The sequence below is a fragment of the Panthera tigris genome, chromosome C1, assembly GCF_018350195.1.
Source record: "Panthera tigris isolate Pti1 chromosome C1, P.tigris_Pti1_mat1.1, whole genome shotgun sequence".
Taxonomy (NCBI): domain Eukaryota; kingdom Metazoa; phylum Chordata; class Mammalia; order Carnivora; family Felidae; genus Panthera; species Panthera tigris.
The window spans coordinates 43,806,229-43,832,848 of NC_056667.1; the positions used below are offsets into that span (position 1 = coordinate 43,806,229).

Sequence of the window (26,620 nt, forward strand, 5' to 3'; positions counted from 1 at the left end):
TCTGGCCTCTCCTGCTGAGGATCTCCTGATGCCATCGCCCCAGAGGGACAGGGCCTGTCGGGGAAGAGGGAGGGAAGAACTATCCTTTTGAGAGTCTGTCTCCTGACTGCGGTGCCAAGCACTCTTGGGTCACGACCATACTCCATCTGCATGACCCTGTTGGGCTGGGTTTGACATCTGCCCCTTCACAGCTGAGGACACAGGTTCAGAGAGGCTTACTTGGCTGGCCCGGGTCACACAACCTGAACCTGAGGTTCAGACCCAGGTGTGTCTTCTCTCAAAGTGGCTGTCCTGCCCACTGCCCCGAGACAGCCTCCTCTCCCCCGTCCCGTGTCCTCCTGTTCCTCACCCAGGGCCAGCGCACGTGGTGCTGAGTCAGTAAAAGAATCTGGATGACAGAGATCGTGCTGGTGGCGGGGCCCCTGCGTTTGCCCAGTGGGAGGGTCTGCCCTTGGGAACTTCTCCCCTTCCCACCTCCCTCCCTCTGTCCTTCCCGGTCAGATCTGGAGAGTAGAGACTGCAGCTGCATGGTGCCGGCCGAGAGGACCCGTGTGGAGAGCGTGGAGCTGGTGCTGCCCCCCCATGCCAATCACCAAGGCAATACCTTTGGGGGCCAGATCATGGCCTGGATGGAGAACGTGGCCACCATCGCAGCCAGGTGAGGGGAGAGTGTGCTGCCTCTGCTTCCCTTCCTTTCTCTCCCTTCTTCCCTTGGCCAGCTCCCTCTGGGCGGGGAGGGGTGGGACCCCCAGCTTGGCATTGACATTCAAGGCTTCAGGAGCTTGGCTGTTCTGTTAGGGTAGCCCGGGGCTTTCAGACCCAGAGAACCAGAGAGGAGTGGTTTTCTGTGAGCTGGCCTTTCCTTCCTTGTCTTAAAAAAAAAAAAAACCCAGGGTCACCCGGGTGGCTCAGTCGGTTAAGCACTGACTTTGGCTCAGGTCATGATCTCATGGTTTGTGGGTTCGAGCCCCGCATCCAGCTCTGTGCTGATAGATGAGAGCCTGGAGACTGCTTCGGATTCTGCGTCTCCCTCTCTCTCTCTGCCCCTCCCCTGCTCGTGCTCTGTCTCTCGAAAATAAATAAGCATTAAAGAAAAAATTAAAAAAAAAAAAACAACCCCACAGTCCCACTGCCTACATTGGAAATGCCAAGCCCTTTGGAGCTAGGGCCTCCCCTTGACCTGGCCCTGCCTGCTGTCTTCTTGTATCTTAGGTCCCCAGGTGCACGTCAAGCCATTTGCCCTTCCCCACCCCCTCCCTGAATTCCCAGCCTCTGCCTCTGCTCCTGCCCTAACCTGCCTCCGTGCCACCTCGCTACTTTTGGTCTGCTAAAATCCAGGAAGCCTCTCTTAACGGTTCCCTTCTCCCTACGGGTGAAAATAATTCCTTCCTTCTTCTATAATCTCTGCACTTGTCTGGGGCTTGTTTTTCTCTAAATATTGGGGTCTTTTTTTATAGTTATGCTAATGGACTTTCCCTGACTGATGCCCTAGTACCTGCATGACTTTGTATTTGCGGGGAGTGTCTTCCTCAGCCAGGGGGATTACCCCTCACCTCTGAAGAGCCTGGCTCGAACGGCCCCTCCCCTGTGTTTACCCTGTGGGACACAGCGCATACGCAATGCCATTTTGGGCAGCCCTATCTCAGAATAAGTTCACAGCGCAGATAGTCACGGCAGGCTTCCTGGAGGAGAGCTCTTCAGCTGGGCCTTGAGTGACAAGTAGCTTTGGGTAACCGGGAGGGGGGTGTTAGGTAGTAGAAGCAGCAGGTGCTGGGCGTAGATGTTGAAGGAAAATGGGGAAGGGATTTGCCCCAAGCCCTGTTCTTTCTTCTGTCCCCTCAAGCTCAGCTGCTTGAGTGCACATAGACCTGACTGTTCTAAGCTATGAAAGGGGACTTTAGTTCTGTTCTTCTGGGCAGAAGTGTCCTGGGCCAGGTGGGAGTGGGGGGGCCAGAGGGCGGTACATGTGATTCTGGGCTGGGTCTGTGGATGGGGGCAGGGGGAGAGTCTGGCCCAAGCCCGTGGCTGAAGCACCAGGGGCTTTTGTCCTGTCTCCCCGCCCCCAGCCGGCTGTGCCGAGCCCACCCTACGCTGAAGACCATTGAGATGTTCCACTTCCGGGGCCCCTCCCAGGTTGGGGACCGCCTGGTGCTCAAGGCCATCGTCAACAACGCCTTCAAGCATAGGTAAGGGGAGGGACCGGGGCCCCCCCGGGGGCTGAGGGTTCTTCCTGACCCAAGAAGGGGCCCAATTGCAAAGCTGCCAGGGACGCTTCCCCTTGTAGACGAGGCCTGTGAGGTCTAAACCCTGCCCGGCTGCTGGGCCCCTTCACCATGACCGCGTTTCGGCTCTGCTGTTCCCTCCTCTGGATTCCCCAGCCCTGTGCCTCCTGTTGTCTCGGGATCGTATCCTATGCTCTCTGTCTCTGTCTCTCTTCCCAGCCCCTGCCTCTGGGCCTGCCATGCTGTGCATGCTCAGATCACAGGGCCAGTGTTCTCTCATTTGTCAAATCCGTTCCTACCTTTTCCCTAAAACAACAATTAGGTCCCAGAGCCCTTAATTTGGAATGAATCCTGCTACCTCCAAGAAAGCTTACTTTAAATATCTGTCTTTGTTGGTGATTTCAAAGATCATCGTGTAGTTGTTAAAAGTGAGGATGCCAGGCTCCTGGGGTTCGAGTTTGGCTCGCTCCTTACTGGCTGTAAAGGCTGGACTTTAGGCAAGTTTCTCACTGTCACTGAGCTTCAGTTCTTTTGTCTGTAAAATGGAGCTCACCACAACTAAATCCTAGCTGTGAGGGTTCCATGAGGCGTTACTGGTGGCGTGCCAGAGAGAATGTTCAGTGAGGGATTATTACTACTGTCATCGTCATTGTTCACAGTCTGACCAGCACACATCCTGTGGCTGTGCAGGGGAAAAAACCCTGAACCAGGAGCTGCGAGGCCCCGTTTCCAGTCCAGCTTCTCTTCCAGACTGCTGTGTGACCTTGGCCCAGTGATTGCCCTATTCTGGGCCTCGGTTCCCCCTCTGCATAATGACCACATTCTGGGATCATAGAGCCCCCTAAGTGAGGGGGTGTGGGGGCGTGGACAGGTGTGCGTGCACATGTGTGTGGGTGCATGTGTGCGTATGTGCACGTGTGTGTTGGGGAGGGGACGTGGGCTCAGGAGAGTCTGTCCAGCATGGAAGCAGCCCTCCCTCTCTCTCAGCATGGAGGTGGGCGTGTGCGTAGAGGCTTACCGCCAGGGTGCTGAGACCCAACGGCGGCACATCAACAGCGCCTTCATGACCTTCGTGGTCCTAGACGCGGACGACCAGCCTCGGACTCTGCCCTGGATTCGGCCCCAGCCCGGGGTGAGTGGCACCCTGCCCCGCCACCAGCTCCCCTCCCTCTCTGCCCAAGAGTGGGGGTGGTGCGGGAGTGATGGGCTCAGCCCTGCCCCTCTGCTGGGGCACAGCCAGCTCTGAGTGCCTTGTGGCCCCTGGAGATGCCCTTGTGCAAGGCAGGCACCTTGGCCTAGCTCATGGTTAGGTGTTGACAGGCATTCGTGAGCCTGCAGGGTTGGAAAAGCACGGGCTTTGGGGGCAGGGGTGGGTTGAAACTCTCCTCTTCCGTGTTCTACTGGGTGCCCTCTGCAAGTTTCTGGTCCCTGCCAGTAAAGTGGGTGTATCTACACCCCTGCCTCACAGGGATGTTGTGGGGGAGCTGAGGGACATTGACCCTGTGCCTGGCTGAGCCCTGTAGGCACTCCATAAATGGTGACCATTACGAGGAGGTGACAGGAGAGCAAGAAGCACAGGGACGAGAGTCAGGGGCTTGGGTTCAAAGGCCGTCTCTTAAAAAATGCGACCTTGTGCCTCCTGTGGGCCAGTCCCCGGCTTGCTTCTGGGAGGCCTGGGGTGACCTTGGAGGAGCACTCCCTCTCGCTGGGAAGGCCCCCCACCCTGCCTGCCGGCCTCACAGGGCTGAGCACTGGCTGTAAAAACCCCCCACTCCACAGCTGGGTGCTGGGCAGTTGACATTGGTGGGGTGGGGGAGGGGAGGAACCGGCACATGAGGGACCGTGCCATTTAATGCTCACGAGTGAGGGGACATTAGAGGCAGTGGGTGAGAGGGTGGGCTCCGGGTCAGGCCATCAGGGTTCTGTTCCTGGCCCCGCTTCTTACCCCTGCCGCCTTGGGCAAGCCACCAACCTTTCTGTGTCTCAGTTTCCTCCTCTGTGAAATGGGGATAACATGAGTCCCAACTTCAGAGAGCTGTTGTGAGGCTTATTTGAAATTTTGCCTGGGAAGTGCTTTAGAAGAGGCCTGGTAGCAGCAAGTGCTCGGTAAACGTGGCTTCTTCCTAGCATTGTGAGTGCCCTTGGGGATCCCCTGGTGCAGAGGAGGAAATCGAGGTCCAGCGAAGGCAGGTGGTGTTCCCAAAGTCGCTCAGAGCCTGAGACCCTCTGAGCTCAGACTGAGCTGGAGCTCAGAGACTTGGCACTTTGCTGTCCAGGTTGCCTTGACTCTGGCTGCCCCGGTGAGACCTGAACTCCATTTTAGGGCTGAAGGACCTCCTTGGGCCCGTGGGGGGACAGAGGGTAAGGGGAGCGGGGAGGAGGGTGCGAGCCGGTTGTGTTGCCCGCATTGTAGTCCGTCCCTGCGTCTCTCCCCAGGATGGCGAGCGGCGGTACCGAGAGGCTAGTGCCAGGAAGAAGATCCGACTGGACAGGCAAGTGTGGGTTGGGTGGAGGGAGGGGACACGGGTTCAAGGGCCATCCTCCTGTTCCCCAGGCCCGGGGGACTTGCATTTCTTCAGTGCCGCCCCTGTGCTGGGCACTGGGCTGGGCCCTTTATATCCACGCAGCCTCACTACACTGCGGTCTTCCTGGTCCATTGTACAGGCGAGGACACTGAGGACAGAGGGGTTAGGTGGCCATGGGCACACAGATAGGAATGATGGGCAGAGTGAGAACTTGAACCTGGCCGGGTCTGGCCAATTCTAAATCCTGTGTTCCTTCCTTTGATTCTGATGCCTGTCGGGCAGACGAAGAAAGAAAGGTTCTGGGGCACCTGGGTGGCTCAGTTAAGTGTCTGACTCTTGATTTCAGCTCAGGTCACGATCTCACGGTTCATGAGTTCAAGCCCCGCATTGTGCTCTGCACTGACAGTGCGGACTCAGCTTGGGAATCTCTCTCCCTCTCTCTCCGCCTCTCCCCCACTTGCTCTCTCTCTCTCTCTCTCTCTCAAAATAAATAAATAATATTAAAAAGAAAGGTCCTGAGAGGAGATACAGTTGCTCAAGATGCACAGCCAGGTGTGAATGACTCTGCTGTCAGAGCACTTTACCGACCTGAAAGTGCTGGAAATGTACTGGGGTTCACCATCTGCGTTAATGGGAAAAGGGTGCATCTGTGGAGCACCTACCAGTGTCCTCCTGGCGACCCTGTAAGGCAGATGTGACTCCCAGTCCCCTGTACAGAGGAGGACACAGAGGCGCAAGGGTGAAGTTGCTTTAGGCAGAGCCGACTGCTCAGTAAGGGTGGGGGCACCGAGCCTGCACCCGGCGCCCTTCCCCGCTGCCCGGTCCAGCTCCACTTGTGACCAAGTCTGGATGGTCCCAGCTGCTCTTTTCTGTTGCCCCGCTCGCTAGTCTGCCTGGCCAGATAGGAGTCCCTCCCAGCCTGCTGGGCTGAGCACAGGGAGTGAAGTCTTCTGGAAGACATGGGCTCCCAAGGGACCATGGTTGTCTTTTTCCCTCTCCCAGGAAGTACATTGTGTCCTGTAAACAGACAGAAATGCCCATCTCTGTCCCCTGGGACCCGAGCAACCAGGTAAGACTTCCTGCTCTGATTGGACAGTTCTCAGGCCCAGGGTGGGGGCGGGGGGACCCTGACTCTCCCTTCTCGTCAGAGTGGGTTTGGAAGTGGTCCAGAAGGGGACAGGATATTATGTCGTGCCTCAGGACTGGTACAGTTAGCAAAGGGCTTTCCCCTGTCCCTCTGTTTGGCTGAGGGAGCTGAGGCCCCGAGAAGACGGTCACACAGTGAGTCTGCCCAAGGCTGGGCCTCCTGTCCCGAAGCCCAGGGCCCGGCACCCACCCGCCTTCAGAGTTCGATGTGCTTTCCCTCAGTCCAGCACGGCCTCAGCACAGAGCCCCTCAAGGGGAGAGCGTGAGGCTTCTCTATGTGCTCTGTCCAGGTGTACCTGAGCTACAACAACGTCTCCTCCCTGAAGATGCTCGTGACAAAGGACAACTGGGTGCTGTCCTCGGAGATCAACCAGGTAGCCGATCCCATCCACCCAGCAGAGGCGACTGATCTCAAGCAATAGAGATTCCCTCAAAGCACTCATGTCATAAGGGGATTTCTTAAAAGGATTTGGATGGGACCATGAAACCAACCCAGTTATAGAAACACCGCTGCTCCCACAGGGCCTGGAGTGGAGAACCCACAAATCTTCCTCTCCTGCCTGCCTACCGTTTTGCCCCCAACCTCTCATCTCTGCTGCTCTCTGCCCTGCCGCTTCCTCCCTCTCTCTGCTCCTTCTTCCCTGTAGGGTTGGGGACAGGGGACAAGCATGGGTTGAGGGAAAACATGAGCTTTGCCCATGCCCTGGGGAGAGTCACTTCCCCACCTGTGACATTAGGGGGTTCAGTGGGCGCCTGACTCTAAGGATCTACTCCATTGTTGCCTCAGTCATTGTTTCTTTTTTTTTTTATAATTTTTTTTTAACGTTTATTTATTTTTGAGACCGAGAGAGACAGAGCATGAACGGGGGAGGGTCAGAGAGAGGGAGACACAGAATCTGAAACAGGCTCCAGGCTCTGAGCTGTCAGCACAGAGCCTGACGCGGGGCTCAAACTCACGGACCACGAGATCATGACCTGAGCCGAAGTCGGCTGCCCAACCGACTGAGCCACTCAGGCACCCCAGTCATTGTTTCTTGAGATACCCTCCTGTCTACCTGTCCTGAATTCTCTCAACAGCCCATTTTCATGGGGATGGGACTAAGGTTCAGAGAGGTTGAGTCACTTTTTTACAGTCACACAGCAAGTCAGTGGCAGGTTTGAGCTTCTAGCCCTGGTCTCCAGCATCGGAGTCAGCCCCCCCCCGCCCCCCGCCCCCAGCATAGGCTGGGGAGGTGGTGCAGGAACGAGGCCGCCCTCTGTCCCATGCAGGTCCGCCTGTACACCCTGGAGGACGACAAGTTCCTCTCCTTCCACATGGAGATGCTGGTGCAGGTGGAAACAATCCAGGCCTTCCTGCTGCTCTCAGACCTGCTTCGGAGGCCCGAGTGGGATAAGCACTACCGGTGAGGGCCAAGGTGCCAGTGGGGCAGGGTGCTTTTCTCAGGCCTGTTGGGAAGGTGGGCCTTCAGGGGTGTCCTTCTGTCCTTCTGTTCTGTCCTTCATAATCCCCCATTATGCTTGGCCCCTACTGGGTGTCGTCCGGGCGGGCGGGTGGGAATTACAGTTATGCGTTCAGTTCGGTGGGTGTCAGAGTCAAGGGCGTTCTGAGCCCTCAGGGAAGGGACTGAGCCTGGAATTGGAGTTGGAGGCCTGGGTTTAAATCCTATTTCTGGCCCAACTGGCTGTGTGACCTCAGGCAAGTCACTTCCTTTCTAGGTCTCAAGTTTCCCTCTTCTTAAAATGGGTACTTGAAGTGTGGGTCATGCACCTGCACTCTGGATAGATCAGTGATTTTCAAACCATGTTCTGTGGGGTCCTGTGTCCCCAAAGAAGGCTCAGGGACCACTTGGGGTGGGGGGTAGAACGCTGAGGGGGCAGGTGGGCCCCTTCCCAGACTCAGGGTAACTAAAGGAATGGCCGATTTGATGAATTCACCCAGTTTGCCAGCTCTTCTTATGGATATGTGCATGCATATGTTATTTTTGAATGTAGTGAGTTACTGACTATAAATGTTATTCCTGTGAATACATTTGTTCCCTGAATTTACTGATTCTTCAGGCGAATATTTTCTTCCTGAATTTAACCAAGGAAGAGAAATCTGTTCTTAGGAAAATAGCCAAAATTTCAGTGTTTAATATGAGAATGTTAAAGTTGAAACTGGTATTTTTTCAAATCCCTTTAAAGTCATTTTCTGTTGTGCCAACACCTTACTTTGGGGAGTTCTTTGATCATTTCTCCAATTGGCTGCTTATGAGGAGCCTGTATTCCTGAGCATCTCCATAGGGAGGGTCTGTAGGTTTGGCAAATTGATTTTTGACCAATTGCCTTCCCCTTTCTACTCCCATCTAACTCACCAGCGTGGGCCTACTTGTGGCTCTTTCTACACAGGCTTTCTGTTTAAGGTTTTGGTGCAAAAAAGGCTGTTGTTTAAAAAAAAAAAAAAAAAAGCCTTGGTCTAGGTGACCCCAGGCCTGTTGGCAGTGACATTCTACAAAGCCAGGAGGTGATTTGGTGGTGGATGTTGGGGGTGTTGGGCCTACGATAGGAAGACTTCTTGGAGGAGGCAGGCTGGCGTGGGCCTTGAAGGCCAGGTCAGATCTTGACCCTTGGTGGGATTGGTGGGGAGAGTGTCCCAAGGGGAAAGGGAACCCCTAGCTGCTTCCTCCCACCCCACCGATAGCATCCTGTTCATGAGACAGCCTCTGAAGGTGAGTGAGAGAGCAGGGCAGAGAGTGGCGGGTTTGGACATGGTCGTGTGTGTTTCTGTGTGGATGTCCTTGTGTGTGTGCACGTGTGTTGGTGTAAGCCTCTGCGTCGTACCTGGACACATATGTGCAGCATGCCCGGGCCCAAGGGGCGGAACTCTGGCACCTGCCAGTACGAGCACATCTCAGCCTGAATGGCTTTGTGGCTGTGGGCAGGTTATTTTCTGAGTCAGCCCCTCATGTGTAGGGATACTGAGAGCACCTCCTGCATGGGCCACTGTGGATTCAAGGACACAGTGCATGGAAAGCTCTTAGAGCAATGCCTGACACATGGCAGGTGCTCACAACCAGTAAACTGTCCCACATCGGTGCGGGCGTGTGCACCTGCAGACAGGTACAGACACCGTGGTGTGTGTGTGCACTGGTGGGTATCTGTATGTCTGTGCACGTGTGTACGCTCACAGGTGTGCATGTCTTTGTTCCCATGTCTGTATGTGTGTGCATTTGCCTGTGGACGCGTCTGTGTGAGCTCCTGTGCGTGTGTGTGTGTGTTCATGTGCAGCTTGGCCTGGCCTTTCTGCCCTCCTGTGGTCCCTGCTGAGCAATGTAGGTGGTAAAGTCCCCCAGACGTCTGCTCAAGAAGGCTGCGGCATGGGAAAGCCTGGGCCAGTGTGACTCCCTTGAACCCTGATCTCTGGGCCTCCCTACAGGAGCGTGGAGCTAGTGCAGCAGGTGGATGAGGATGATGCCATCTACCACGTCATCAGCCCTGCCCTTGGCGGTGACGCCAAGCCCCAGGACTTTGTGATCCTGGCCTCTCGGCGGAAGCCGTGCGACAACGGGTGGGTGTCCGCCTGCTGAGGTAGGAGGCGGGCGGGGCTCGTTAACCCCCACCCGGGAGGGGGCGTCAGCTTAGCCTCAGAGCTCTGCTTTCTGCCTGCTGCGGACTTCAGGCACCACTTGGCTTTTCTGGGCTGCCGTGGCCTTGCTGTGGGTAGAGTGGAGGACGAGGGGACACATCTCCCCTCTGGCCACTTGTGCTCTAAGGCGGGGTGGCCTGTGTCCCTGGGGTGGTGAGGCTGCCTCACCCCGGTCATGGACAGTCCCTTGCTCATGTGGCCACCTCCTTGGCCTCACCCCCTGAGGGCGCCATGTTGGCTGAAAAGTGGGAAGGCTGCCTGCCCGCTGTGTCAGGATAGTCGGCATCACTTCCGCTAGAGACAAGCACAGAAGAATGAAGCATGAAATCCCAAAGTGTGTGACTCCTTCGAGTGGCTGCAGTGGAGGGGCTTTTCCAGAAGATGTACAGTAAAGCCAGGCTGGCTCCTGGCAGATTCAGGGCTGCTGGCCCACAGGTGCCTCCTCTCTCTAGCCTGGTCCAGAGCCAGGCCTCGGGCCTTTAAGAGTTTATGGGCCTTAGACTCTGGTGAGAATGTCTGAGTGGAGGGGGCTCTGGAGCCTCAGCTGGGAAGAGCAGGCCCTCATCTCCTTGTGTGCCCCTCTCTGCCCTTTGTCGGCTCCAGGGACCCCTATGTCATCGCGCTGAGGTCCGTTACACTGCCCACGCACCCCGAGACACCAGCATACAGGCGCGGGGAGACCCTCTGCTCAGGCTTCTGCTTCTGGCGAGAGGGGGACCAGCTGACCAAGGTGAGGCCCAGTGTACCCCTCCCCCCAACAGTGCCCCCAAAGCCACATGCGTGTCCAGAGCTCTGTGCTGCAGGCTCAGTCAGTCCCATACCTGGGCCCCACCTGCCCCCCCCCCCACCCCCCCAGCAGGCTCTCTTCTAGCTTGGGGCAGCCTAAGAGTGTCAGGGGCTGAAAACAAGCCTTCATTAAGATCTAATCTGTGCAGAGACAAGACTCCAGGGTCTCGGAGAAAGCTCTGGATGCTGAGGGCAGAGGCCTGGGTTCTGATCTAAAATTCAGCTCATTATTTACTTATATACCTCTCTCGTCTGGGAAGGCTTTATACGGCTCTCAGGGCCCATAAAACTCAGCAGGGCAGCCAGTGCTAATTGAAAATGCGGGGGAGGAGGCTGAGAGCGAGCGAGGGCGGGGGTACTGCAGCTCCCCATCCTTGAGGCACCGCTGCATTAGGACCCCAAGACTCACTCCGGCAGGGACTAGGCTGGTGTTCGCTAACTTAACACCCTTAACCTGAGGAGCTTCTCAGCACGATCCCTGGGCTTATTTCTAACTTGTTTCTACGACCCTGGAGTATCACCGTTTATCCACGCTGGGCTCTGGACACCCAGTCCCTGTCCTCCGGAACCTCCTTCATCTGCCAGAGGAGGCACATGATGACAGTGTCCTGTTTGTCAGTCCCCAGAACAGAGGTCAGGGAAGCCTGCTGGAGGAAGTCACAGTGTGTCACCTTCTGTGGCCCAGGGGTGCTGGCTTGCGTTTTCTGCCTTCCCTGCCCACCTCACGCCCACCTGGCTCCCTCCGGCCCCCCGCCCAGCCTCCCTGAGTGTGGCTTCCTGTCCTGCAGGTGTCCTACTACAACCAGGCTACCCCGGGCTTTCTCAACTACGTGACCACCAACGTGGCTGGTCTCTCTTCTGAGTTCTACACCACCGTCAAGGCTTGTGAGCAGTTCCTCTTGGACAACCGGAGCGATCTGGCCCCCAGCCTCCAGACCCTCTAGGCAACCCTCAGTGGCCACCTCCTGCCCACGCCCACTCCATCCGGTCCCCAGGGACAGGACACACGTGCAGTGCATTGAGGAAGGCAGGGGCATTTATTCCTTCCCGTCCCCCCGCCCCGGGGGAAGCCTTCACCCAGGGGTCCACCTGCCCAGCACCACTGGGCGCTCAGTTCCTGCCAACGTCCGCCAGCAAGTCTTCACGGTAGCTCCGGGGCAGCCTGTAGTAGATTCGGGTCTTGTCCATAGCCCTGGCCGCCAGCAGCGCTGCCCGCACGGATGCATAGTTGCCCCTCAAAGGGCTGTGCTCCACCGTGACAGTGGCCCTGGGGGAGGCGGCCAGCAGCCTGGCCACGACTCCAGCCGTGTTCTGGCCCAGCAGTCCTGCATGCAGCTGGAAGGACACAGGCTGCCAGAGAGCCCGGCACAGCTCCAGCATATCTTCAAGCAGCTGTTCCCTGTAGCCGCTGCCCAGCGCCTCCACGGGCCAACCCGGTGCCACTGTCACATGGGGGAAGATCTCAGCCACAGCCGTAAGCAACTCCTGGCCGGCCAGGTGGCCAGGGACTGCAAAACTGCCATGGGAGACTGTGGCCCCGATCCACACAGGCCGAGGCAGGTGGCCGAGTGTGGCGAGATGGGCCAGCATGGCCAGGGCTGGCCGGAGGGCTGAGGGCTCTGCTACGTGCAGATGGACACCCCAGTGTCCAGGATGCCCAGCGAGCTGCAGCAGGCAGGACTCCAGTGTCAGGGTGGGGCCTCCCGGGGCACGCACGATGGGCACCGGCTCCTTGGCCGCAGGCTCCTGGAGGCTAACGTTCAGCAGGATCATGCCTTCTCTGTCTGGAAGAGGCAGTGCAGACAACAGTGTCAGGAGCTGGGGTTATGGTGGGGTGTCAGAGGCCCTTGTGAAAGGGGTGGTAAAGGAGAAGCTGGTGCTCCATCTACTGAGATCTGTTGATTGGTCCAGGCTCCGGGTGGAAGGGTTGCTTTATAAATGTGCCCGGGGCTCGTAAGGATGACGTGATCAGCTGCTAGCTCAGCTCTTGGCCTTTGAGCCCTGGGGCCTGTGCCTGCCTCTCCTGCAGCAGATATAGGTCAGGGCTCAAGGGCACTGAAGGCTAGGAGTCCCGTGCTCTTGATAGCCCTGTACTCCCCCACCGTGGCATCCAGCCCGTTGCCACGGTAACAGAGACCCTAGGTTCCTACCCCAAGCAAAGGAACCCCCCACAGTTTATCTAGGAGCACAAGGGCTAAAGGCAGACCTTACCTGGGAGGCTAACCATTGCTGTTCTCCCGTTGCCCTGGATGTCAGGAACCAGCCACTCCACGCTCAGACCGTCTCCCTCGGGGGGCTGGAGAAGAGGGATCAGGCTGCCTCCCGTGTAGTAAATTCGCTTCCGCGTGGCATTCGCTGTGGGACCCCAAATTGCCAAGGTGAAGCGGCCACCATTCACGGAGTGCCTTCTGTGCACTGTGTCTACGCGCATTCTCAGCCTCACAGCAACCCGCCAGGCTTGCTTGCTCCAGTGGCGTCCACTGGAGATTATAAGAGACTTACCCAAGGTCCCACAGCCTACGAGCAGAGTTGCTGGGGTGGAAACCTGATGGAGCCCCAAGCTGGAATTCCCCCTCCCCTCCCCTAGATGGCGCCTGTGCAGGAATGTTGAGAACCCGATGGGTTCCCTTTGGGATGGCTTAACTGCAGGCTCTCCTAGGTTCAGGGTCAAGGGAATGAGGGGTCTGGACAAGGGAACAGGTAGCATCTGGGCCACTGATTAGTGGGTACAGTGGAGGGGGGCAGTCTCTGAGGAACTATGCTGTAAGGGAAAAGTACATGGGGTTTGGAATTTGCTGGGTTCCAATCTAAGCTGTGCTATGTACAAGCAAATGACTGTGTAGATACTTAACTGCTCTGAACCTCAGTTTCCCTATCCGTAAACCAGAATCACAGCTTCCTGGATATGAGGCTTGCCCAGCATACCATACCGAGGTCTGGCACACGATAGGTGCTTGAAAGGATTCCTCGACCCCGTTAGACCCAGAATTTTCCCCTTCCGATGCCTCGCCCCTCCAGCTCTGCTCCAGTGTCCACCAAATGCTGCTCTATGCAGAATCCAGGCCCACCCTCCCCCTTCCTGCCCGCCCACAGCCCTCCCTACCGGCCAGCTGCTTGAACTGCGACAGGACAGGCTCGAAGAGGTCATAGTAGACTTGGTGAGAGGCACTGTTGTCTCGGACATAGAGGAGATCGTCCACTGACACGGGGTCCGAGGCGCCCTGCCACAGCGTCAGGCTGTACCTGGGGCCCAGAGAGCCAGCTCAGCACCTGCCTGGGCCCAGCAAGTTCCTCAACCCCACTCCTGTGCTCAGAACTGGACCCTAGCTAGGCAGGAATAGAGCATCTGACCTCCAGCTTCCCACCAGCCCCTCCTCCCTGAGAACTACCTCCTCCTCAGGGGCAGAAGGAGCCACAGAGCTTCACGAATGGAGAGCAAAAGCAGAGACTGAGAAGGACGGAGGGGATGGCCCACCCTGCCTCCTCACTGGGAATGTGTATTTCTGGTCCTGTCTTAGGGAAGGGACAAGGACAGAAAGGGGTGGATACAGGGCCGTGGGGGAGAAGTTAGGTGTGGAGGGGGAAGGAGACAGCCTTGGGACTCCTGTGGGAAGTGGCTGAGGAAGGTGGGGTTGGGCAGCTAGGAGCAGACTGCAGGAGTCCAGATGGGGGTCCCTCAATTCCTGCAGGATCATCCTGGGCAGAAGTTGCAGGTGCAGGCTATGCAGGGCACAGCTGGCTCCCATGGGCAGAAGACTTCATTAGGTAGATGTTATCCATCAGTGGACTGGCTGCCTCAAATGATAGTGAGCAGCCTGTCACCAGAGGTATACAAGCAAAACCAGGGCCGTAGTAGAAGATGTGAGCACCAGCGGGTATTAGACAAATGTGTTTAAGTGTCTGGAGGCATCAATGCCTGGGCGTGGGTTTGGTGGGTCAGGGGCTAAGGCAGGGGCCTGGGAGTTTTCACCTCTGAGATTGGCCCAGCAGCCAGCTGAAGTGGGGCCAGGCAGCCCGCACCATGACAGCCCGCACGGGGAAGGTGACCTTCTGTGGCAGTGCTCCCACCAGTCCCTGCATCTTTTCCACCATGGCTCTGGTGTATGTTCTGTTCGGGAACAGGGGCACATAGAGGGTGGTCCAACCCGGAGACAGGGTGGCCTCAGGATAGTTCTCCTGGACCAAGGCCAGAAACCTGCAGAGAAATCAGAGACACTGGTCTTTGAGAGTGTTGCTGTCCCCTTCCCCGTCTCCTGGGATCCCGTCACCGTGCTAGGAAGTGACAAGGCCCGGTGAATATAGAATATAAGGACAGAAGCAGAGTCCTGAAGAACATAAGGGACTTATTTAGGTCCTATAAACAAGGCACGGACTTTGGAGTCAGGGGTTCTAGGTTCCAGGTTCGGGTCCTGACTCTGTAACCTTGGGCAGCTCACTCAACCTCTTTGATTCTCAAAGATGGCGTCCCTTTTGGGAGGGCAGGGCCTCTGAAGAGTCCCCATCTGGACCGGGGAGACAAGCCAGGGCCCCCCGATGTGGGAATTTGGACTCTGCCAGCTGTAAGTCTCTGAAGCTTCAGATTTTATTTTTAAATTTCATTTAAACTTTGCCCTGATAGAAATTTTAATAGAGAAATAACATGACCCTCTCCTCCCTAAACTAGTGAGTGAAATCAACACTCCAAGAAGATGAGCCATATTTATCTTGGGGCCACTGACTGCATTGTCCCAACTGCTGCTTTCCAAATGCATCTCAGTTTGAGAATCACAATAAACACTGGATGGATGGATTGTTGGCTGGCTGGACAGATGGACAGATGGATGTTAGAAAGGCCTGGCTTTGAATCTTTGCTTTGCAATCATTAGAGTTAGGCCAGTCGCGTAACTTCAACGAGATTGTTCTTCTGTTAATAAAATGAAAATAATAGCACCTACCTCATTCTCTTGATAACTCAAGTGCCTTTTGAAACAGGGGCTGGGCACATAATAAACATTCAACAAATTGAGTCTTGATTACTGGTCAGCTTTCTCTTCTGCAAAATGGGGGGGGATACTCCTAACTTGGTGTTGCTATGTAAAGGTCAAATTGGACACACTCTCTTCTTTTGTGTGGCCCTTCACTATAAACTGTGGAGCACTGTGCAGCTGGGCTGTGTGACGGCTGCTGGTGGCAGTGCCGGGATTTCAGGGGGGCTGGGAAAGGAGTTAGCACTTTTAGACTTTTTTCTAGCAGGCCAAGCCCTGCCTTGGTCACTGGGGATACAGAGAGGACTGGGCCCTGTCTGCCCTCCAGGAGTCCACAGTGTAATAGGGGCTGTAAACCTGTCATCGGTAGTGACAGCCCAATGAAATCAGGGCTGTGTTAGGAGGGAAGTGTGGAGGAAGGCTCTCAGCAGCCTGGGATGTCAGGGTCGTTTTTGGAGGAGGTCATGACGGGGCCTAGCTTCATCAGGAAATGGGGGAAAAGTCAGAGAGAACAGCACGTGCAAAGGCTCAGAGGTCAGATGACAGGGTGTGTCTGGAGGTAAACTCAGTAAATGTGCCCTGAGCACTTTCTGTGCCAGATGTTGAAGGAAGCGGGCTGGATGCAGCTGGGGCAGAGAGGTGAACACTCACTGTGTGGCATTGACCTCGATTGAGATGGGCACATTGGGGCCCCTCAGGATGTCGGCATTGATCCACACAGGTCTTCGGACTCTCCCGTCCTCTGTGAGCCGCCGCAGGAGGGCCAGGGAGGGGCCCACAGCCTTGAGGCTCTTGAAATCCAGTTTGATGCCTGTGGGGAGGGGGCCAAGAACTTGGGAAAATGGCCTCTCGTGCTCAGGGCAGAAGGAACCGGCAGACTTGACTTCCTGGAGCAGTGAGAGCAGGTATGGTGTGTGTGTGTGTGTGTGTGTGTGTTTGGGGCTGGGAGCGGGAGGAGGAGAGAAGTCAGGCACCAGATTCCAGCTGGGTGAAAAGAGGGCTTTCAAACAGGCAGAGCTAACCCAGAGGAAGGACCTGCCTCCGGGGAATGAGCTTCTGCCCCCGCCCCTGGGGGAGAGGGGGAGGAAACAGAGGCTTGGACTTGGGCTGGTGTAGGGGTTGTCAAGCATCTGATGAAAAGAGACCATGGTTCTTGGAAAGGGCAGGCTTGGAGGGTCCTGAGCCAACTGAGTCTGTGCGGGGAGGGGGGGGGGGTCACTTAGCCTGCAGGGAGGGGTGTTTGAGTAGAAGAGGGCAATCAAGGTAGATGAAGGGCCCCTGTGAACACAGGCCTGTCCACTCAGGCAGCCAGGGGCCGGCGATGAAGAGAACTGCAGGGGCGAGGCTGGGAACTGGGAGAGGGGTGTGGAAAGCCAGGCCAAGGAGATGACGCTTTGCCCGAGGACAGTGGGGAGCCATGCAGGGCTAAAGAGGGGTGTGGCATGACAAAATGGGCATTTGGGAAATCTCACTCAGATGTGCCTGGTGGCTGTGGTGGAGGGAAGACTACAGCGGCTGAGTTTGGGGACGGCATGTGGTGAAAGGGTGAAGGACGTGGGGGGAGGTGTGAGGGGGATGCCTTGATGCCTAGATTCAGATGGCAATTGGCAAAGGGACCTGGGAGGGAAGGGCAGAGTTGGGCTCTGAACAGGCTATACCCAATTTGGAGGATTCAGGAGGGAACAACCTGAACGTGTTTGGCACTTTGCCACCCCCCACCTCACCTGGAATTCTCTGGGCCACTAGGGCAGGAAAGCTCAGACAAGGAGCCAGGGGAGGACCCGAGAGCTGGGGAGCTGGGGACGGGCTGAGAGAGTCCTCACCCTTCTGTGAAGAGGCCAGCACAGCCTCCAGCCACTGCTGCAGGGTGTTGTCGCTGTAGATGGCTGGGGGGTGTGCCATGACTGGGACTCCTGTCTCATTGACCGTGTTGAGTCCTTCTATGGTGACGTCTGCCTCCAGGACCATGGCGTTGCCTGGGCAAGAGGCACAACTTGATCAGTTCCTTTAAAAAAATTTTTTTCCCATCACCAAAGCATCATGCATTTATCAAAGAACATTTGGAAAATACAGAAAAGCAGGAAGAAAAAATTCATCCACATTCCCATCATAGTTCACGTTCGGATGTATCTTCTTCCATTTTTGCCTACATATGGTTTTTATACAATTGAGACCACACTACATTTGTAATTTTTGATCTTTTTCTTTCAGTATTATGGCATCTTCACAATCTTCTATGTCTTATTAAAAAAGAAAAATGGCTACAAAAACTCTGGTTGTGGGTGCTCACCACGATTTAGTTAACCACCTCTTATTCCTGAGACATTTTGGTAGTTTTTAATTTTTTGCTACTAACAAATGATGCCTATTTTTATCCTGACTTTTGAATTATTTCTAATCCCTACTTGTGGAATTTGAGGTAGGGCCATGAAGGGTCATTTTTAAAGTGTAAATTATTGGGGCACCTGGGTGGCTCAGTTGGTTAAGCATCCAACTTTTGATTTTGGCTCAGGTCATGACCTCGTGGTTTGTGGCATTGAGTCCTGCATCGGGCTCCGTGCTGTTGGTGAGGAGCCTGCTTGGGATTTTCTCTCTCCCTCTCTCTCTGCCCCTCCCCTACTCATGCTCTCTCTCTCTCTCTCTCTCTCTCTCTCTCTCTCTCTCTCTCTGTCTCTCAAAAAGTACATAAGTAGGGGCACCTGGGTGGCTCAGTCAGTTAAGCGTCCGACTTCAGCTCAGGTCATGATCTCACAGTCCATGAGTTCAAGCCCCGCATCGGGCTCTGTGCTGACAGCTCAGAGCCTGGAGCCTGCTTCGGATTCTGTGTCCACCCCCCCCCCCGCCCCTCCCCTGCTCATGCTCATGCTCTGTCTCAAAAATAAAAACATTAAAAAAAATTTAAAAAGTAAGTCAACATTAAAAAAAACTAAGTCCATATTATCACATCACTGTCTAGAAAAGTTGTTCTGATTCATATTCCCACCTGAGGTACGTAAGCTTGCCCATCTCCTTGCACCCTTACAGCACGGAGCATTGTTCTTTTCAGTTTTCAATTTCGATTTTTAAAACCCTGTCCTCCAGAGTTCAATCTAGGTGAGAGTTAAGGCCTTCCCAACGGAAGCAGACCGGGAAGACCCTGCCAGGGTCACTCAGCATTTGGGGTGTGCAGTGGAGGGAGGGAGGGGTCACGTTCAGCTCTGCAGCATAACAGACACTTGGCATCAGCAGGGGCCCTTTCTCCTGGTTTGCACTCACAACCTCCTGACCTCTCACCTCTAGCCTGGCTCCCCTTGAAGTGCATTCTCTACACACAGCAACTAGAGTGAGTGTTCTAAACATGTACGTACCTGATCACGTCACTTCCTATAAAAAACAACCAAACAACAGCCCCACCCGTTGCCCTTAGGATCAAATCCAAACTCCTTGCCATAGCCCTTGTGGTCCTGCATGGCCAGGCTTAGGCCAAGCTCACCTTAAGTCCCCCTCTCCCTGATCTCTAGGTTCCAGCCCCTCCAGCTTCTGCAACATTAACGTGCACACAAATCACACAGGCACTCTTAAAATTCAAATTCTGGGGGAGCCTGGGTGGCTCAGTCAGTTAGGCATCTGACCCTTGATTTCAGCTCAGATCATGGTCCCGTAGTATGTGAGATCGAGCCCCACATGGGGCTCTTCACTGACAGCGTGGAGCCTGCTTGAGATTCTCTCTCTGCCCCTCCTCTGTGCGTGTGCTCTCTCTCAGACTAAAGAAATAAACATTTAAAAAATATATTAAAAAAAATTCAAGTTCCAAGCAGTGGGATCAGGGGTGGGACTGAGATACTGCATATCTAACCAGCTCCCTAGCCATGCCCATGCCCTTGGTCCATGGACCACACTTTGAGTAGTGCTAAGGCTCGAATTTGTTGTGTGCTCCCATCTCTGGGCTCTTGCTCATGGATGTTGCCTTGGCAACACTCTTTCCTCTGCAGCTTTACTAGGCCACCTTCTGCTCATGTGTTAGTGTTGGCTTAAAATATCACTTCCTCAGGGAGGCCGTGCCTGAACCCCATGCCCAGTCTGACTTAGTCACCTGCTTCTGTGCTACTTTTTTGAGTGCTTGGCCCCATGTAATTGCTCACTTAGCATCAACCTTCCTGATTGTAGGCACCAGGGAGCAGGGTCCAGGTCTGAATTGAACATCACTTGAATTTCTGGTGCCTAGTTGGTATCAGGCCTCAAAAAAAAAAAAAAAAAAAACAAAACAAAAAAAACAAAAAAAACAAAAAACAACAACAACAAAGAGCTTCACAAATGGTTGTTGAATGATGAACAATGGAGTGAATTAATGATAGAAAAGTCAAGATCAATAAACCCAGGTCCAGAAAGGTTAAAGAAACAGCTTGGCCAAAGTCAGGATTTTTGCAGATTTCTCTAGAATCTAGGTGCCTGGATTTCCAGGAGGGGAAGGAAGGTGAGTGCCAGGCTGTCCCTGGCAGCCAGCTGGGCATTTCACATCATCGCATTTCATCCTGTTATAGATCCTACTTCTAGAGTGTGGGACTCCCTGTTGGCAAGGTGGGGATGAGCCTCCCCAGGCCATGAAAATAGGACATAGGTGTTAAAGCACGTTGTTACACTGTAAAGGGCTTTATGAAGGCGGCCTTCATTTTGATGAGCACAAATTTCTTTCTCATCTTAACTTTTGGTTAAGATGCAGAGAGGGGGGCGGGGCAGGGGGGCGCCTGGGTGGCTCAGTCGGTTAAATGTCCTACTTCAGCTCAGGTCATGATCTTGTGGTTTGTGAGCCCCGTGTTGGGCTCTGTGCTGACAGCTCAGAGCCTGGAGCCTGCTTCAGATCCTGTGTCTTCCTCTCTCTCTGCCCCTCCCCCGCTCACGCTCTGTCTGTCTCTCAAAAATAAGCATTAAAAATTTTTTAAAAAAAGACGCAGAGAGAGGGGTCCAAAAGGCTTGGGCCCCGGTGAGGCCCAGAGAAGCCAGGCCAGAACCGGATGGGGGTGCAGGTAAGAGGGTAGCTCATGAGAATGGATGCGTAGCTGTCTCCTTCCCCATCCAGTGGGGCCGGTGCCAGTCTCGGGGAGGCAGGGTGCATCAAAAGCCATCTCTGAGCCCTGGTGACCTTCTGATGGTGCCTCCCTTAAGGTGCTGTGAGCCCGTTGGAGACAAGGTCACATCTTACTCATTTCTCAACCTTCCCCTGGAGATCGACCCAGAGCAAGGGCCCAGCCGCACACTCAGTGAATTGGACTGAAGACCGGCAGAAAGTACATTCTGGACCTAACCTGCCTCCTTGGGATTGCCACCTAGACCCAGCTTCTTCCTCAAAAAAGCCTTCTGTCTTGTCTTGCCCTCGAGATGCTGAATCTGGGGGGCCGCCGTGTTCGGGCGGGGTATGAGGAAGGGACAAGTGAGGAGGGAGGGAGGGCTGTCTCCTGAGGGGACAGGAAGCTCCCGAGGCCTCCCCCCATTCCACCCCACGTGCCAGGAGGCTCTACACAGCACAGCCAGGCAGGACAGCACCCCGGCCGAGCGGGCAGGCTCTGGACCCAGATTGCGACCTACTGGTCCCAGCGCTCCTGTTTGCAGTCTGTTAACTCTGGCAGGTTACTGGACTTCTCTGGGCCTCCTTTTCCTCACTCACAAGAATTATTATTTAATGGAGATAGCCTTGGTTAGGCATTCACCGAGTGTTAATCATTATTCACATGGAGGAGCTCACGGAACTAGAGTGACCGTACCTCTCCCTTTGCCTGAGATAGCCGGATGTATTTCTGTTGTCTCCGCACAATTTTCTTTTTCGTTTTTGCTTATTTTTATTATTTATTTTGAGAGAGAGAGAGAGAGAGAGAGAGTGTGTGTGTGTGCACAAGTGGGGGGAGAGGCAGAGAGAAGGAGAGACGGAACCCCAAGCGGCTCCGTGCCATGAGTGCAGAGCCTGATGTGGGGCTCAGACTCACAAACCGTGAAATCGTGACCTGAGCTGAGATCAAGAGTCAGACGCTTAACTGGCTGTGCCACCCAGGTGCCCCATGTTGTCTCCACATAATTTTCGGTAATGATTTCTTTCACTATCGGAAGTGCCCTGGTTCGGATGACAAATGAGACGGAAATTCTACCAATCCGTATTCTGCAGAGGGAAAAAGTGAACTGCAGACAGGTGACGTCACCTGTCCCAAATCACTCTGCCAGTAGGGGGCCAAGGGAAGACTTGAACCTGGTTCCGTCTGCCTCCCAGATCTTGGCTCTGGCCCCTCCTCTCCACATGGAAGTCATGTCCAAGATGATTTCACCAGCCTAACCTTGCCCCTGGGTCCCACTCGGTCCCCACCCCAGCTGTGGCACCACCCTTCTCCTAGAAGCCTACTTCGGGGCTCTGGCAGGACCCTCCGGGAGAAAACTGGGCCTGGGGTTCTCTCCGGACCCCCGAAGCTATGCTAAGGGGTACCTCTCCCTGCTGCTTGCTATTGGGCACTGCCTGGTTGGAGTCATTGGCTTTCTTCTTGGCCAAAGTCCTGCTATAGTGGGGCCGGATCGCTTGTCTGCTACCCCAGGGCCGCTGACTGGTTGCCATAATCAGTCCGAACTGGAGACTCAGGGGCATTACACAATTTGCTCAGGTTTTCACAGCTTCTTTTTGATAGCACTGGGCCTCAAACTCACATGTCTTCTGGCTTCCACAGGCTAGGCAGGGACAGCTGTCAGCTGGCAGGTGGTGGAGGGGGCAGCCGGGACGGAGGGCAGGACACGATGACTTTGGAATCACACATCTGGTTCTCGCCATAATGCCGCCTCGTAGGTGGTGCCGTCTCATCCCCACCTCTGCTCTCCCCCCACCTCCTCCACCCCCGCCCTGGCCTGCCCCAGTCCTGGCAGCCAGACTTACTGCTTAGGGCAGCCCCCATCTCCTTCTGGCTGTTGGCAGCGTGGTACCAGGTGACCAGCAGGCCATCTCGTTGGCTGATCTGGCCGAGGCTCTGAAGGTAGTCCAGCATGTCTGCGTCCGGGCGGCAGGCTGCTTCCTGCTCACAGCCTGGCATGAAGCCCAAGGGGTCCGTTAGCATCGGTTGTCGCCTCTGCCCAAGACTCCTGTCTGTTCATCCCACTGACCCTCCCCGGGCTCCCAGGGTGTGTCCAGCTCTCCATCTGACAGCGAGACAGGGGGTCTCGGGGCCATCAGCGCTGTGTGTGAGAGCAATGTGTGGGCTCCTGGGCACAAGGGGACCCCAAACCAGCCTAGGCAGTCAGGACGTTCACAGAGGAGGGAAATTTTAAGGGGGCCTTGAGGATGGGTGCAAATGGGATAGGAAAGGGGGACTGGGTTGTTCCTGACAGAGAGAACAGTATAAGCAAAGGCTGGGCCCGAGGAAAGAGGGTGGTCACCTAGAGGAATAACCACTGGCTTGGTACAGACGGCGGTGGAGACATGGTGTGGGCAGCATTGGAAAGGGGCATTGTGATCAGGTTGTGAACGGCCATGAACGCCAGCAAAGGGGTTGGCTGTGTGCTGAGGGCAGCGAGGGGGTTGTATTTAGCAAGATCTCACGGGCTACAGAGTGAGCGCTGGCTGGAGAGAGCAGGCTGCAGACAGAGGCCGTCTGCAGGCAAGCCGAGGCAGGGGTCAAGGACCCCGGAGGCCGGGGTGCCCGGTGGGCAGGGAGGGTAGAGGGGGCGCAGGGTAGAAGCCAGGTGCTCTGGCTACAGACACGAGGCAGAAGCGAGAGTGGAGGCTGCCCCCCAGTTTCCGCGGGAAGGGAAGGGGAAACGGGCATGGGGGGAATACGAAGTGAGCTCTGTCTTCTGAGTCTGAGATGCCCACATCATCTTCAAAGGAGAAGGCCCATTCAGGGGCCCAGGAGGGAGGTCTGGGCCGGGTGGGCAACCGGAGCCTGGTGGAGGAGGAGGGGAAAGTTGATGGGGCCTTCTGCTGGGGACAGAGTCTCAGTGGGGGACGTGGGATGGGAGAGGAGGCTGTCAGAGTGGGCGACAGGGAAGCCAAGCAGGTGGCACAACAGGGAGGTCCCTACCTGGCTGGGTGCGTTGCTGCAGCACGAAGCTCAGGACCATCCCAAAGGCGAAAACCAGAACCACACTGGCACTGCCGATGAGGGCCCACTTGGTCTGCCGGCTGGAGCACCTCTTCTTACACGCCATGATGATCCTCTCTGTGGGATGCCTCCCAGCTCCTCAGGCCCAGGGTCCCCAGAGGCTCCCTGTAGCTAGGATCCCGGGGGAGGCAGGAGCCCCATGCGGCATCCACTTCTCCACGGAGACACTCCAGCTCCCGCAGGTCAGGAACGTCTAGGTGCAGAGACTGCCCCTGAGGCTCCTCCTCCCTCCCTCCCCTCCTCCTCTTTCCACACCCTCCCAGGATCTTAACGAATCCAGCAGAAAGTCCTAACACCTCCACCACAAACTTTGAGCCCTTCGAGAGGCCAGAAAAGGTTGGACCAACCCCCCGTCCCCTGCCTTTCCGTTCCTGCCTGGGAGTCGGGATACTGCCCACTCGACCTTGCTTTCCTGGAGATCGGAGCAGGAGTCTTCCCCTGTGCAAAAGGTGGCAGCTGGATCGTTCTTTTCCGTATTCTGCCCTGCCCCAGGAAGTCACCAAGGTCAGGCAAGGGTTGATGACAAGGACAAATTAGATGTGCCCGAGGCATATGAACTTTCCTTCCATCCCAGATTGTGGTTGACAGATTATCTACCTGAGATTGAAGGTGATAGGCTTGGCGTGCTGGCCTAGGTTACACAAGCCACTCCTGGGGCAGTGAGTCCACAGGGTAGGGGCTGAGTCACCACCTCACTCTGAGGGTGTCCTGGGGGCCCCTGGCGTGGGAAGTAAGTTAGAGACTGTCCCTACATCAGGGACCCTGGAATTTAAATGAGTCCAAGAATCATCTGTAAGGTACACAGGGACTTTGGTTTACAGAGGCTCGCAGAGAAATCTGTCAGGGCCACTGATTGACTGATTCAGAAGCACAGGCACGTGTGTGTGTGTGTGTGTGTGCGTGCGTGTGTGTGTGTGTGTGTGTGTGCGTGCATGTGTGCCTGTTAAGACTATCTAGAATGATGAATGATGCCCAGGTGGGACGATGGAGGGAATCTGGGTGGTGCGGAGCATGTCGGGAGGGAGTTTGGTTCAGATCTCGTGGGGTCATGGGGGTCGTGGGTCATCGCTGAGGAGCTACCAAGGAGGACCCTGGACACAGAGGCTGGGGGCTTGGGACCAAAGATGAAGGTGAGAGCATCATTTCCTGCCCTACCACAAAGGGTCTTTCCAGCCAGTACACTGTGTGTTGCTCGTCATTCTTGGGAAAGATGCCAGTGAGCTCTGAGCTTCCCTACCTCTCTTGGCTCTGAGGTTTCTGCAGGCTGCATCTCGGAGGAAGAGGGACCTTATCCAGCTGTGGCTTTCTGGTAGGCAGAACAGCTCTGAAATGGACACCAGGCTGCCAAGGACCCCCCTATGACACTTCACACGAGACAGATAACCAATTGGTTGCTGAGCCCCGCTCTGTGTGCGGCACTGTGCCAGGCTCTGGGGGCCCCCCCGTGACATATTGTAGGAGAGAAGAAACCAAGGGGTCTCAGGAGGCTCTAGCATCTCGTATGTAGAGCAGCCATTCTAGGGCTGGTGCTGAAGGAGGGGGGTTCAAGCCTGTAAGGATGTCAGAGCCGGCAAGCGCCAATGGCAGGGCCCCCAAGGGGAGCAAGATGGGTCAGGGAGGCACGGGGGGGATTCGGAGCACAGAGGAGGAAGCCAGTCTCCTGGGTGGGGCAGGTGGCCTTCAGAAGAGGCATGGCCTGAGCTGACCTGGAGAATCATGGGGACAGGAACTAGGGGAGGATGTTCCAGACAAAGGGGAGTGCGCAAAGTCGTGTGGGAGAGGCCTTGCTTGGGGACACGGGCAGTACAATGTGACTGGATCACCAGGTGGGAGTGGGGGTGTTCAGGGAGATGGGCCTGGGTCACCCTGATAAAGAGCTTGGCCCCAACCTGCACAGGGTGGGGAACCTTCACCTATGGGAAAGCAGGAGAGACTTGCTTGGCTTTGCATTTTGGAGGGTGATTCTGGAAGTTGGTATTGAGAAATGGCGGGGGGAACTTCCAACTATCCCTAACACCTGGGCTGTCTGTTTTAGCACCGCCTCCCTCAGCCGTGTGACTTCCCCCACTACACCACTCAGAAGGACAAAAGGCTCACTAAGGTGTGAATCCCAGCCTTTGTTACCTGGGTCACTTTGATACATTACTGACCCGAAACAAGAGGGTGTTAGGAAGCAGCAACATTTCAGATGGGGAGCAGGTGTCTTTTGGAAGGAGGCTCCGCCCACTGGCCCTGAGAGGCCCCTTCCAGCTTTCCCTGAGGCTGCCCCTCCTCCCCTCCTTCCCCAGGGGAGCTCATCAGAATGTGGGGAAATGCAGCCTTGAGGTTCCCCAGCTAGGAAGAATGACTGATTGTTCCTGAATCCAGCTCACGAATGTTCAACTCACACTAGCTGGGGCCCGCTGGACCTTGGGGAGAACAACACGGACGCTGCTTCTGAGGCGTTTAGAATCCAGTTGCCGTGTTAAGGACGTGGGAGCAGAGAGAAGGCCCCTGGCCAAGACAAAGCTGTCTAGAAAGCTCCCTGAGGGAGCCGGTGGTTGATCTGGACTTTGAAGGGTGGGTAGGATCTCTTAGAGACAAAATGAAAGCTTATGATCTTCCCCCTTATAGCAGTGATATAAGAAAGATATTGGAAAATTCAGAAACATCGAAAAAGGAAATTATTTGGAAATGAACAGTGAGATCCACTAACCAGCTGTAACTTGTCTTCATTTTGTTGAAGCTCCTTCCAGTCTTTTCAATGCACACTTATTATTAGTATCTTTGCTTTGTTTCGCCTTTTCTAGTGGGCGTATTAGTTTTCTATTGCTGCTGTAACAGCATGGGGCAGGGAGGGAGGCAAGAGAGGCCAGGGTAAGAATAAGACTCATTTCTGCGGCAAACACCTTCTTCTGCAAAGACCTTGGGTACCAGCTCTGGGCCAGGCTTTGGGTGCCAGGCAAGCAAAGATGAAAAGACATCATCTCTGTCCTTAAAACATCCTCGCTATAATGAGGGAAATAAGCAAGTGACTAGAAATCTACAGCATGCTGTCATAGGTGTTCTGAGCTATGCTGTAAGAGCAGAGGAGGAAGCCTTAACCCAGCTGTGGGGAGGGCATCATGGAGGGCTTCCTGGAGATGATACCGCTTGCATTTTGACAGACAGGTAGGAGTTATACAGGTGAAGTGGGGAGGAACTATCCGCAGAAAAGGGGGCCCCCAGAAAAAGAAAGACGAACACAGCTTTCTCGACAGAAGAAAAG

At 55.3% G+C, this 26,620-nt stretch overlaps 2 protein-coding genes across 2 annotated transcripts in view; one reads left to right on the top strand and one right to left on the bottom strand.

Moving 5' to 3' along the window:
• The window catches only part of ACOT11 (acyl-CoA thioesterase 11), a 53,753-nt gene extending 38,439 nt beyond the window's left edge, over positions 1-15,314 (top strand). The window contains exons 7-16 of the mRNA XM_042993847.1: positions 502-658; positions 2,067-2,186; positions 3,210-3,354; positions 4,659-4,714; positions 5,750-5,816; positions 6,184-6,267; positions 7,163-7,296; positions 9,309-9,440; positions 10,122-10,248; positions 11,093-15,314. Coding sequence (XP_042849781.1) covers positions 502-658; positions 2,067-2,186; positions 3,210-3,354; positions 4,659-4,714; positions 5,750-5,816; positions 6,184-6,267; positions 7,163-7,296; positions 9,309-9,440; positions 10,122-10,248; positions 11,093-11,248 — 1,178 coding nt within the window. The 3' untranslated portion in view covers positions 11,249-15,314. The remainder of the gene's footprint in view (positions 1-501; positions 659-2,066; positions 2,187-3,209; positions 3,355-4,658; positions 4,715-5,749; positions 5,817-6,183; positions 6,268-7,162; positions 7,297-9,308; positions 9,441-10,121; positions 10,249-11,092) is intronic.
• FAM151A (family with sequence similarity 151 member A) lies at positions 11,415-23,654 on the bottom strand. The gene is made up of 8 exons (XM_042997293.1): positions 23,293-23,654; positions 22,152-22,298; positions 17,092-17,244; positions 15,920-16,079; positions 14,275-14,499; positions 13,408-13,547; positions 12,516-12,659; positions 11,415-12,088 (listed from the first exon to the last, which is right to left on the bottom strand). The coding sequence occupies exons 1-8, from the start codon at positions 23,417-23,419 to the stop codon at positions 11,415-11,417; spliced, it is 1,770 nt and encodes a 589-aa protein (XP_042853227.1). The 5' UTR covers positions 23,420-23,654.
• Between the last annotated feature and the right edge of the window lie 2,966 nt (positions 23,655-26,620).